Source organism: Galeopterus variegatus, unplaced genomic scaffold, assembly GCF_000696425.1.
Source record: "Galeopterus variegatus unplaced genomic scaffold, G_variegatus-3.0.2 Scaffold174, whole genome shotgun sequence".
In the NCBI taxonomy this organism is placed as follows: domain Eukaryota; kingdom Metazoa; phylum Chordata; class Mammalia; order Dermoptera; family Cynocephalidae; genus Galeopterus; species Galeopterus variegatus.
This window is the reverse complement of record NW_007726285.1, coordinates 519,582-533,035: the sequence shown is the minus strand read 5'-3', so window position 1 is coordinate 533,035 and position 13,454 is coordinate 519,582. Positions and strand designations below refer to the sequence as shown.

At 50.7% G+C, this 13,454-nt stretch overlaps 1 protein-coding gene across 4 annotated transcripts in view; it reads right to left on the bottom strand.

Moving 5' to 3' along the window:
* Nucleotides 1–13,454, bottom strand: part of SPG7 (spastic paraplegia 7 (pure and complicated autosomal recessive)) — a 42,305-nt gene that overhangs the window by 10,163 nt on the left and 18,688 nt on the right. For 2 of the 4 annotated variants that reach the window (XM_008563392.1, XM_008563398.1), the window contains exons 10-11: nt 2,758–2,882; nt 1,175–1,277 (exon numbers count right to left, since the gene is read on the bottom strand). The exons of 1 other annotated variant lie outside the window; for it this stretch is intronic. In XM_008563392.1, the coding sequence (XP_008561614.1) occupies nt 1,175–1,277; nt 2,758–2,882 (228 nt within the window). Of the gene's footprint in view, nt 1–1,174; nt 1,278–2,757; nt 2,883–13,454 lie in introns of those variants that run through there. One more of the 4 variants, XM_008563407.1, reaches the window with a different exon arrangement.

Here is a 13,454-nt window from a genome sequence, read left to right as displayed (position 1 = left end):
CTGGCTGAGCGAGGTGCGGGCGCGACACCGAGGGTTGCGATCCGTTGCCGGTCACAAAAAAAGACAAAAAAAAAAAAAAAAAAAAAAAACAAAGAGGAGGAAGAGGAAAGGGAAGGAAGCGGGGCTCTCAAGGAATAACAAAGAAGGAAAAGAAGAGAAGCGACCAAGAGCAAACCTGCAGAAAGAGGGAAAGAAGGGGTGGGGACTGCTGAGGACCACACAGTGCCAGGGCAAACAGTCACTCACAAGGTGCGAGACTGAGGCCACTTCGCGGAAGTGACAAAGGAGCACTGGTTACAGCCACTCCAACATCCCCCAGACTCCCTACTCTGTACTTACTGCACAGTAATGGCCCACCACAGGACTGTGACCAGCACAATTCCATCTGTCATCCTGTTTCTCACCTAATACTCCATGTGGGCAACAACAGAGAAGAAATTAAAGTCTCTCTCGTGTCCATAAGATTCTAGTTAAAGACCATAAAAAATAATCAAAAGGGAAGAAGTGATATTATAATATCATTTAAAATGATATAATGAAGGAAAAATAAAAAACAAAAAAGATGAAATGATTTATAAAATGCATTTTTATTTACATTAACTTTTGTGGGTTTTTTGTTGGTTTTCTTTTGCGGCTGGCCGGCATGGGGATCCAAACCCATGACTTTAGTGTTATAAGGCTGTGCTCTAACCAACTGAGCTAACTGGCTGGCCCTATGTTAACCTTTGAAATGAGAACCATACAGAAGGAACTCTTGATTCATGATGCTGTTTCCACTCAACTCTGACACCATGGTGGGGGTGGGGATTGGGGGCCCGACAGGCAAGCACCTGGTTCAGGGCAGCGAGACACTTGGCTGAACTAGAAAGGCCATGAACGACCCCATGATGCCCTGAAGGCAGAACCACCTAGACCACCACGTGGGACACTGCTAGAGATGCAGACATCACCACTGCTATCCAGGTAGTCAACTGGGAGGAAAAAGCTGTCTCTCTGCCGTTCTGACCTTTTGCTGCCCCACATGCAGCCTCCTCCCACTCAGGCATATACTGACCCATAGGCCCCGAAGAAGGGGTGGTGCCCCACTCACAGGAGGTGCTGATGCCCATGTGTCCAGGTGAGACCCCTGCCCTCACCCATGCAGTGCTGCCCAGGCTGCAGGTTGAAGACGTACCACTGAACCCTGGCGTCAGCTCTGCCAGACGCTGTGAGTAAAAGCTGCTAGCCTGGGTCAGCTTCAGGCTCTTCAGGTGCTGCTCAAAGATCTCCCGCCTCTCCTGCCAGAAACGGGTGGAAGACGCAAGGCTGGGCTCACACCGCTAACACTGAAGGCACAAGCGCATGTCTGCAGGAAGTGAGGACATGCCACACCTGCCCACCCTGCGGACAGACCCCCTTGGGAGGCTCATAGCAATTGCTGACTTTTAAATCAGTCTTTGTCACCACTCACAAGCCATGGTTTGAGAAACCAATTTAAAGGGCTGCAAGCAAAATTTTAAAACTGAAAAGAAAAAAACGTTAACAGAGCAGAGAATGTAGCACATTGCACATAGTAGGATTTACTTTCTGAGACTTTTGACTCCCACACATACTGTATGCTCTAGATCCTGATGTGAAATGTTTCTTATGACATCAAAAAAGACAGCCAGCCCCCCCGCCAAAGCAGTGGTCTTAGAGAAAGGGGCTTCCCCTCTGTCCCTTTTCTTTTTTTTTTTTTTTTTTGTTCTTTTTTGAGACCGGCCGCACCGCGCTCAGCCAGTGAGCGCTGTGAGCGCACCGGTCATCCCTATATAGTATCCAACCCCGCCGCAGGAGCACCGCTGCGCTCCCAGCGCCGCACTCTCCCAAGTGCACCACGGACTCGGCCCCCCTCTGTCCCTTTTCTACTCTCCACCTCAGCGTAGAGCCAGACCACCCAGGAACTGCGTCAGCTCTCCAAACTCTCCCCCGGCACGCACAGTGTCTTCACTCCAGACTGAATTCCTGCCCCTCAGGGCCACAAGGAAGGCCCTTTGACCAGGAGGTACAACATGCAACCAGAGGCCTGAGATGGAGGCAAGTGGCAGGGGAGGAGCCCAGGTTGCTAAGACATTACATCCCACCAGCTTCCAGGGCAGCAATGCAGTTTGCGCTTCTAAAACTGGGAAAAGTTAGTTTGGAAATCTGAGGCTCTCCACAGAGCTTCAGAGGGGAGAGAGAGACACCGTGTGCTAAGAATGGAATCCCTGTTTTTCCTTCCTGGAGTTGGTTTCAGATAATTTGCTATAAAACATAACCCAGACCAGTATATTCAACTCCAAATGTTTAAGAATAAAGAAAAAATGAAAGAAGTAAACAAAAACAGGCTGCAGAACTGAGAGGAAGGGCCGGCCTGTGGCTCACTTGGGAGAGTGTGGTGCTGATAACACCAAGGCCACGGGTTCGGATCCTATATAGGGATGGCCGGTTTGGTCACTGAGTGAGCATGGTGCTGACAACACCAAGTCAAGGGTTAAGATCCCTTTACCGGTCTTCTTTAAAAAAAAAAAAGAACTGAGAAGAGACAGCAAGGCAGCCGAAGTAGACAGGCGGTGAGGGAGGGGATGGCTGAGTCTGGCCCTGGCATCCAGGGGCAGCAGATTTCACACCACAGCCACATGAGACCTTCAGGACATGAGGTGGCACAAGCAACGCAGAGAGGAGACATGGCCCTGGCAAGCATGTCCCTAGCCCACGCTGTGCAGTGCTGTGAAAGGCTGACCGGCCCACGGTTCTGACCTGCAGAGTGGGAAGATCAATGAAAACGTGCCGGTCTAGCCGGCCTGGCCTCAACAGAGCGCCGTCCAGAATGTCAGCTCGATTAGTGGCCGCCAGGACGATGACATGGTCTGTGGTGCCCATTCCTGAGGGGACAGAGCAGACATGGTGGCCTTTAGGGTGAGGGTCTCTGACACAACAGCCTTTCTCTACAGGTTCCCCTTTCAGGACACGGGAGGGGGAGAGATCCCAAGGCTCAACAAGAAAGGAACACCCCTGTCTTTCTGAACGAGGAGCAGCAGACTGACAACCTTCCCTGCCAGCTTCTAGCCAACATCACCAAGAAGAACAAGTATTCGCCTGTCGTAGCAACTAAGAACAGCCGCAGCCTCCCCAGGCCATCTGCAGAGGCTGACCTGCCTGAGGCCCTCCTCGGACTCCACAGGCCACCCCAGGGAGCTGCTCCTCAGCACCCACCACTGTGCATGACTGCCATTACTGCTATGACATTGTAACGCTTTCTCTTTAACACCTGGTCTCAGACCCTGGGTTTTAGGCCCACAGTCTCTCACCAAAGAATTTAAAAGTGAGTTCAGAAACCATCACTAATTCTTGATGTGTGTGAACCTTGACTGGATTCTCATTTGAATAGATCAACTGCAAAAAGGCGGGCCGGCCCTGTGGCGCACTCGGGAGAGTGCAGCACTGGGAGCGCAGTGGTGCTCCCGCCCGCGGGTTCGGATCCTATATAGGGATGGCCAGTGCGCTCGCTGGCTGAGCACGGTGTGGACACCAAGCCAAGGGTTGCAATCCCCTTACCAGTCACAAAAAAAAAAAGGCATTTATGAAGTAACCAGGGAAATATGAACCCAACTGGATATTACATGCTACTAAAGACTTTTTTTTTTTTTTTTAAAAGATGACCGGTAAGGGGATCTTAACCCTTGACTTGGTGCTGTCAGCACCATGCTCACCCAGTGAGCGAACCGGCCATCCCTATATAGGGATCCGAACCCATGGCCTTGGTGTTTTCAGCACCGCACTCTACCGAGTGAGCCACGGGCCGGCCCGCTACTAAAGACTTTTTAATTTAAGTGTTACAATGATACTGTGGATTTCTCTGAATGTAAAGAAACACATTAGAGCATAAAAGATTCAAAACGATGGGTATGCTTTAAAATACTAGGGAGTAGGAAGGGCGCTGGGCTGGCATGGGAGGGCTCGCTGGCTGTGTCTCTGCTCTTGGGGATGTTTGAAAAGTTCCATAATACAAAGTTTAAAAAGAAAAGATGATATGACCCATCTTTTGTTAATTTAAGAAATTCCTAATAAATTGACACCGACAATTTCAAACTACCTACAGAGTCCTTTAACAAAAATGAAATTTAAAAAAATATTAGAGAATTAAGCCCTGAACATGCCGGATTCGCATTTCCCAGGAGACTGTCCTAATCAAGGCCACACTCTCAGGACAGCGAAGCTGGACGCTCGGGGGGGCCCACCTCCCTGAGCTCTACTGGGAAGTGGTCACCAGGATGGCGGCTGTCGTCCAAACTGCCCCACTTCTAGCAAATCCCTCCAGAATTTCCAAGAAACTTTACAGAGTTGCAACGTCATTTTCCCCAGCTGCACACATTAGAATGGGTGGTGGGACCGTGTAGCCCCAGAAGCATTCTAAGAGGGGAGTGCGCAGAGGAGTGCCACCTGCCCCACCCCAGAACACGAGAGTCGGCTTTGACCTCTCTATTCCACTTGTTCACACTTCGGTTTTTGGAAAAGTGAAGTTCTCAACACAGAAAATAAGAGGCAGGGGTAGGGGGACTCAAGACCTGCCAGGGCTTGTTGCTCACTCTTCTGAACACCATCCTCCCAGAGACCGCAGCTGTGAACAGCGAGCTCTCGGGTTCTGCGAACAGTGAACAAGCATGAAAAGTGACAAGAGCAGCAACAAGGCACGCAGCACGGGTGAGCACCGGCAGGGCAGCAGCTCTGCCTTCACGGCACCAGCCGCAGGGCATCTGCTCACTCCTGCACCTGCTCTCTGCGGCCCTGTGCTCTACGGACAGAGGGACAGGTAGACTACAGGATGTGGGCTTCCTAGGGCCAGATCTCGTGTTCTGTTTTTTAAACTTCGATTTTTCCCTGTACCAGCCAGCCACCAAAAACAAAATAAGTAGATAAGCTCCGAATGTTGACAGATATAGATGCACAGAAAATTGCAAGAATAGCACAGAGAAGTCCTTGCACCCATTTGACCCCACAGCCACACGGTAACCAACCATGGTGCAACATCAAAACCAGGAAACCGAGGCTGGAAACACCACAGCCTGTTCAGACCTCACCAGTCTCACATGCACTCATCTGTGTGCTTGTCATTGTGCCACAGTTCTACACAATCTATCACGTGCAGACTCACAGAACCAACACCTCCATCGAGATCTGTAACTGTTCATCATGAGGGCCTCACCTCCTCCATTCTGGGCCTTTCCCAACCCCTGACAGCTACATACTGCCCTTCATCTCTACAGCTATCACTTTCCACTTGTCAGATACATGGAACCACACAATACGTAACCTTTTGAGACTGGCTTTTTTCACTCAGCATAACTCCCTAGAGATCCATCTTAGCTGTTGCAGGTAGAACACGACGTAGCAGGTTTCACTGTTCACCCACTAAAGGACACCCCGTGGCTCCCGTTTCAGCTACTGCACTAAGTGACCACTGGTGTGCAGTGTTTTGTGGAGACTTATGTTTTCACTTCTCTGGGACAAGCACTCAGGAGAGTGGACACTGGTTCATACAGTAAATGTGTGTTTAGTTTTTAAAGAAACTACCAAACTGCCGCCCAGAGAGGCTGTGCCACTGCATGCCCCACTGGCAATGCCAAGGCCAGGTTCTTCACATGCACATCAGCATTTGGTGTGGTTGCCATGTTCCATCCCAGCTCTTCTACCAGAGGTGTTCCTGTCAAAAATCTTAGCAAGATTTTTTGGTAGATACAGATAAACTTATTCTAAAAATTATACGAAAAGACAAAGGAAGTAGAAGAGCTAAAACAATTCTGGTATAGAAGAATACAGTGGGAGAATCACCCTCCTGACACAGTCACAGCGATCAAGAGAATGAGGAGAGACAGACACACAGACCAGCAGAGCAGACCGGAGCACCCAGAAACAAAGGCACAAACACACCCAGCTCAGTACCGACAACAGCACAGGCACAACTTGGCAGGCAGTGTTTTAACCAATGGTGCTGGAGCAGCTGGACGTCCACAGGCAAAAACATGAACCTTGACCAAAACCTCACACTCTACACAAAAACTGACTCAAACAGATCATAAATTTAAATGTAAAACTTCTATAAGAAACCCCAGGAGAAGATTTTCAGGACCTAGGAATACACAAAGAGCTCTTGGACCTCACACCAAAAGCAAGACCCAAAAAGCAAAAATTATACTGGACCTCATGAAAATCAATCACTTTTGCTCAAGACCCTGTTAAGAGGATGAAAAGACAAGCTACAGAGGGAGAGAAAGTATTTGCAAACCACACACCTGACAAAGGATTAGTATCCAGAATATATAGGAAACATTCAAAACTCAACAGTAAAAAAACTACCCACTTAGAAAACAGCCCACAATTCTCAAGTTCTCCTGTGGTCCCATGGCATCTTCCCAGTCTCTGCACAAGTGTCAGTGTCCAGGGCTAGGTCGGGCCCTCATGGAGAGTGAGGACTGCTAGTCTATCACCCCTGGTGCATAAGGCAGCAGCCAGCGAATAGGCAGGCCAATTCCTCCTGAGGATGAATGAGACCAGCTGTGTGCAGCCTCACCTCCAGAAGTCCTGTCCTGGATGAGTGCCCTGGAGGCGAGAGCAGCTAGCACTCCTGTGAAGCAGATGTCCTCATCTTGCCAGGGGACATGTGACGGTGTCTGGAGACATTCTGGATCAGAGCCCTGCCCTTCTCTCCCATCACATATGCATGTGAAGGACACCAGCAGTGGCCCATTAGAGGCGAGGTAGAGCTGCAGATGAAGCCAGACCTTGCCCCTCATCCCCCAGGGCCTGAGACCTTCTACCTGGCAGTGAAAACCTCATACCACGTACGCCACCTGAGAGGACAGAGGGCAGGGGCAGTGGCTTCCCTGCCCTGGCCATGAGCAGGTGCTCCAGAGGCTCTTCAGGTTGGAATGACAGCACACTGCTGCATGCTCCCTCAGGCCCTGGAGAGTCTCGTCCAGGGTTTTCTAATTTTTTATCATGACTGACAAGCAGGACTTGACAAGGAGTAGGGCAGGGGCCGCCTCTGCCTGCAGGTGGGTGGAGGGTGTGCGTGCTCTGCGGTCACTTCTCTCTGTGCCAGGCCCCAGGACAGCAGCAAACCCCCACCTAGAGCAGCTGCCCCCACCAGAGGTGCACTTCTGACCCCAAGTCTGGGATGCGGCCAGGAAGCCGTCTCTGACATGCTCCCAGCAAGGCTGACACTGCTGGTCTGGAGGACACACTCTGAAAACCACCAGAGCAGCCCAAGTGCCTCAGGTCTGGCCACCCCATGGAGTCGCCTGGGGTGCTGGCCCACAGTCTGCCCTGGGCAGCAATGGCAGTGACCCCTAATGAGCTCTCTGAGAGAGCATCGCCCACCTCATCCCAGCCTCTGTGCCTAAATCTCCTCCTCTGTTAGTGGCCACCTACCCACCTGGCAGGACTCATGTGAGAAGAACTCTGGCAATCCAAAGGCTTCCAGGACACAGCTGTGCTCCAGACATCCACTGCCGCCAAGATGACAGGGGTGGGATGTCACACGGACACCAGGACTTGTGTCCCAGGCCCTTGCTCAGCACTCCCACCCAGAGCTGCTGGACACGAAGGAGCCCACGGCAAACACCACCAAGATCAGGCTATGTATTGCTTCCTTTACCATAAATTAAATGTTTTTTAAAAAAAGAAGAGTCACAGCATAATTTTTTTTTTTTTTTTTTTAAAGATGACCAGTAAGAGGATTTTAACCCTTGACTTGGTGTTGTCAGCACCACACTCTCCCAAGTGAGCCACGGGCCAGCCCACAGCATAACATTTTTAAAGCAGTCTATTTCATGACTGGCTAAGCAGTTGCAGGTCAGGGCTAGTCTGCTTCGCTCCCACTATTTGGGGAAAACCGTACCTAAGAAAAGCCCACATAAACTGTCAGGACTTGCTTATGACTTCGTGCAAAATCAGAGTTCATACTCCCCAGTTACGGTTTTCTAATACAGGAACTTGACACAGGAACTTGGACCGGGATGCTCATCACAGGAGGATACTCCAGCACACAGTCTTCCTTCTGCCAGTGCAACTGTGGACAGGCGACTGGGCAAGGGCAGACAGTGTCCTGACCAAGGCCCGTCCTGCATGGGTCTGCAGGTCCCGCAGGTGGTTGATACCACTGTGCTGAGGCCTAACCACAAGACTGGGATTTCCCTTTTCTTTGGTGAGTTTTTCCCATGACCAGCATGGCATCTGCTCCACCCCCCACACTCCAATGACACAGAAACCGTGTTTCCCAAGGAAGCAACTGAGGCGCTCGCCTCAGAGGCCTCTGAAGTGCTGAGAAGGCACAACTGTGACTCTGCACAAAGGGACTTGTTTGGTGCTGGCCCAACTCAACAAGAGGCCTTCAGTCAGCGAGTCTTCAGGCATGAGCGGGTGCTGGTATGGAAGCAGCTATTTTTATGATAGAATAGAAATGTCTGGCTCAGAGGAAGATATCATCCAATAAATGCTTCCCGGAAGGCTCAAGTCTACCCAAAAAGGTGGTCTGTCTTCAAGTGACCCTATGTGTTCAGTTAAGTAAAAGCCACAGAAGTCGGTCTCCTCACCCGCAAGGACGCCCGGTCAGCACGCAGAAGGTCACAGATTCAAAGGGTGATGTTATGTAGCTCAACTTCACGTTACGAACCAGAAAGCCACAGCATAGACAAGAGGGGCCTGGTGTGAGCCTGCGTGGTCCTTCCACACTTCCATGGGCATACCTGCTCCCTCTTGCAGCACTTTGATGAAGCATCTGTGGCAGTCCCAAGGCAGCATGAAAACCACCCACTGTCATTATCAGTGAAGGGTTTGGATGGTCAACTAGTCCTCTGATGAGTTTCAGAAGACTTCTCTTCCATTTTGGTCCAACTGACATTACAAAAGTCATTCTTGTTTTTTTTTTTTGTTTTTTTTTTTGTCCTTTTTGAGACCGGCTGCACCGTGCTCAGCCAGTGAGCGCTGTGAGTGCACCGGTCATCCCTATATAGGATCCGAACTCGCGGCGGGAGCATCGCTGCGCTCCTAGCGCCACACTCTCCCGAGTGCACCACGGGGCCGGCCCCAAAAGTCATTCTTGTAAAGAGACAGCCAGAAGCTGCTGTTAAAATCTGCCATCTGAGAGGACAGTGACATCTATCCACACGGTGCTGGTTTCAGAGCATCGTCGATCACAGCTGAAGGGATGATGTCAGCACATCTGCACCCTGCAGCCACCATTGTGGCCTCCAGGTCCACTGTTCTGCCAAGGGTCAGGAGACCCTTGTGTCCAGATCCTGAGGGGTTTTCCAGATTTCTTCAGGACTCCAAAACCACCTGCCTGTCCTTGAGTAACCTCCAGAAGCAAGAATCAAAGCCGTACTGAAGGCCACACACCACCCAAGAGACCATTTAAAGCTCAAAAGAGAAGCGATGCCATGCAGCTGGAGACTTCAGAAGATACCTTTTGAAAAGCAGAAAAACCAATGCTGGATAAGCAGGTGCAGCTCACCTGGCATTTGGCAGTGGAGGAGGGAGGGCAGCAGCCGGAGCACATCCAGCACACATTCCGCCAGAAGAGGGAGCACCGTGCACAGCTTGAATGCCCAGGGACCCTATAGTCTGGCCTGGAAAGCGCCCTTGGAGGGTCCCTGGAGGTTCCTTGGAGGACCTCATCTCCAAGGGGTGTATCTCAACAGCAATATCAGAATCTGAACCTGCTCGATCCACATCTCTGAAGATATCAGTTTCCTGGAAACTTCACTCCCACGAGTGCTTGATCTCAGCATGGAAGGCAGCTGTGTGTGTTACATCCCCAAACGAGCATACTGACGGACAACTGGACGACAAGTGAGACAGAGGCCAGAGCTCCAGATACAGACTGTCCTCTTGTAACATTGCAGCAACGCGGCCTTTTCCTCACCATCGCTGGGAGCTGTCCCGTAATCTCAAGCCCACAGAGTTTACAGTGCTCACAAGAGGCTCCCACATGCTTTCTCCATGGCTCAGGGGAGGCACTTGGCTGGCACCCAGATGAGACATGAGCTGGGAAAGGGCCAAGCCCCTCAGCAGAGACCACCACCAGGGACAAGGCGCAGCAGCACCACGGCCACAAGGGGTGCCACATCACCGCCACACCATTCCTGCCAAAACGCACTATGTGACCTGACCTTGAGGACATTTCACAGCCTCACCAAGAGGATGTTCTTTAAAGTGACTGACCTGTAACAAGGGTCATGGTCACGAAAGATAAAGAAAGACCAAACGATGACCCAAGACTGCAAGAGACCAAGGAACCAGGACAACAGATGTAGCATGTGAGGCTGGCCTGGATCCGGAACCAGAAAAAGCACCTTGGTGTGATGAGGCAGCCTCAGACAGCTCTGGGGCAGTTCTGTGGATCAGCCCCAGACAGCATGTCCTGGTGCTGACCAGCACAGTGTACTGCCATCGCGGTCAGCCTTTGGGAAGCTTGGGAAGGGCACAAAGGAACACTTTGACTGTTTCACAATACTTTTGTAAGTCCAAAATTACTTCAAAATGAGAGGTTAAAAAAAGTTTCACCCTTAGTCATGTACAATCAAAACTCTACTGTATATATGCTATCTAATAGACACACTATTCCAAAAAGCAAGCAAAACTTTAAAGAGGGAAATTGGGGGGGGGGATTAATTGAGTGGGAGACACAGGGAACAATCTCAATTTGTGGTAATGGACATGTTGATAGTACTGATCTGACCATCACATTTTGGGCATAAGTGGTGACAGCTTTGTTCCCCATGAATATACATAACCAATAAAATAAATAAATATTGATTGATTGATACACACAAAATAAGTAAATAAAAGAGGAAAACAGAAAAATATGGTTTTCTTAGAACCAAAAGTACTTTGGGAAAAAAGTTTCTCCCTAATCTACAATACCTAAGATGTAACTAGAATTTGGATTAAGGAAAACCAAAGTTAAAAATGGATTTACTGGGCCGGCCCCGTGGCGCACTGGAGAGTGCACCACTTGGGAGTGCAGCGGCGCTCCCGCCGAGGGTTCGGATCCCATGTAGAGACCAGTTCCCGCTCACTGGCTGAGCACGGTGCGGGTGCAACACTGAGGGTTGCGATCCCGTTGCCGGTCCCCGGTACGGGCGCGACACCGAGGGTTGCGATCCTGTTACCGGTCAGTAAAAAAAAAAAAAGACAAAAAAAAAAAAATGGATTTACTGGGCCGGCCCCGTGGCGCACTGGAGAGTGCACCACTTGGGAGTGCAGCGGCGCTCCCGCCGAGGGTTCGGATCCCACATACAGACCGGTTCCCGCTCACTGGCTGAGCGAGGCGCGGGAGCAGCACCGAGGGTTGCGATCCCGTTGCCGGTCCCGGTCCGGTACGGGGGCAACACTGAGGGTTGCGATCCGTTGCCGGACACGGAAAAAGACAAAAAATAAATAAATAAATAAATAAATAAATAATTGGGAGTTCTGGTCAAGATGGCAGAATAGACAGTCCCCAGCGTCACTCTCTCCCAGAAATCAACCAATTTACGGCTGTATAAAAAAGCAACAACAACGAAGCTCTGGGGCCACTAGAGCTCAGGGGAAGAGGAGGAGAGACCTATGGAGTGCATGAAAGCGGGAGAAGCCAAAATGAGAGAGAAAAAACTGCTCTGACCATTTCATGCCGTGGACACTTCAAGGCTGGAACTGCTGAGCACACGGAGCAGGAGCCAGCAAAAGCCACAGCTGTGCCCATCAGATAAGGTTGCTTGGAGGTGGCAGGGGAGAAAAGGGCTTTGGTGGCCCCCGGGGCCAGCAGGACTACTAACATGGTTCCCGTGGGACCACATAGGAGCGAGGCACCACAACAACTGAAAAACTGGAGCCACTCAGAGGCCGGTGAGTCATCACAATGGACTGATGCACAGCCCATCCCACAGGAAGTGTTTGCAGCACAGGCAGTGGGAGAGATGGGTCCACTGGAGGAACACTGGGGCATAGCAAGGACAGCTGATCTGTACCCCTATCAACGTAGGACCACTCAGAGGAGACTGATCAGGAATATAGAATTGTATGGTGTGCAGTTTGATGAAAAGACTCAGGCCCAGATCAAAGTTACTATACAACCCAGGTGCACCAAGTCTCTGGAGAGCCAGAAGTACCTGTAAAGTCAACTACTATAACCTGTACTGCACAAAAAGCCTTCCCTAGGGAAGCAGCAGCAAAGCAGCAATTTAGCTCAACCACAGAGCTCAAGTACTGGTCCCCATAGAAAGTTCCCCACCTTAGGAGTAAGCAAAGGACAAAAAAAGTAGTTCCAGCTCAGACACACCGCCAGCACCTTGGGGGCTGCCAGGGGACCCAAGGCATGGAGTCAGGGACCGGACCCCCCCACACACACACAACCAGGCACACCACCAGCACCTCGGGGCCTGCCCGGGGACCCAAGGCATGGAGAAGGAGACCGGAACCCCCTCCCACAAACAGGCACACCATGCTAGCACCTCAGGTCCCGCCCAGGGACCTGAGGGATGGAGCTGGGAACCAGGGACCAGATCCCCCACACACAACAAGGCACACCGCCAGCGCCAAGGAGCATGCCAAAAACATCACCTCCATGTGGGTGGCCCACGACAGCCACCACAATAACCACGGCTGCCGCAAAAGTGGCTAGACGTCACAACCACCATGCAGATGGCCCACCAGCCACTGGAGTGCATTGGCAGAAGGAGAGTCGCCAGCAGAGATAAAGAAGAGGATGTCTCTCTCCATAAAGCCCATTCCACAGTGACAGAAGCGGCATCTGCTCTATGATAATATTGGTGGACCTGATCACACCTCTCAGCATTGGACAGATCATCTAGGCAGCAAATCAACAGAGTAACCATTATTCTTTCAGAAGGAGAGAACAAATCTAAGGTAATTAGAGGGAGGAGGGGAGAGGGTGAGAAGGGTAGGGTGAGATTGGACAAGGGGCATAAAGAATGATTTCTCACAATATATATGCTAGTAATATTGATTTGATCAACATATCTCAACATTGAACACCCAAAATATGTATAATCAATTTTCATTCAATAAAAATTAAAAATAAACAAATGATCTAGGATAGCTGGTTAGAGGGCGGTGTTATAACACCAGTCAAGGGTTTGGATCCCATACTATCCAGCTGCCAAAAAACAAAACAAAACAATAATAAATATTTTAAAATAAATAATGAAGGGCCAGCCTGGTGGCGCACTGCTACAGTGCGCCGCTTGGGAGCGCGGCGGCGCTCCCGCCAAGGGTTCGGATCCCACATACAGACCAGTTCCCGCTCACTGGCTGAGCGAGGTGCGGACGCAGCACCGAGGGTTGCGATCCCGTTGCCGGTCCCGGTCCGGTACGGCCGCGACACTGAGGGTTGCGATCCGTTGCCGGACACGAAAAAAGACAAAAAGGGAAAAAAAAAAATAAATAAATAATGA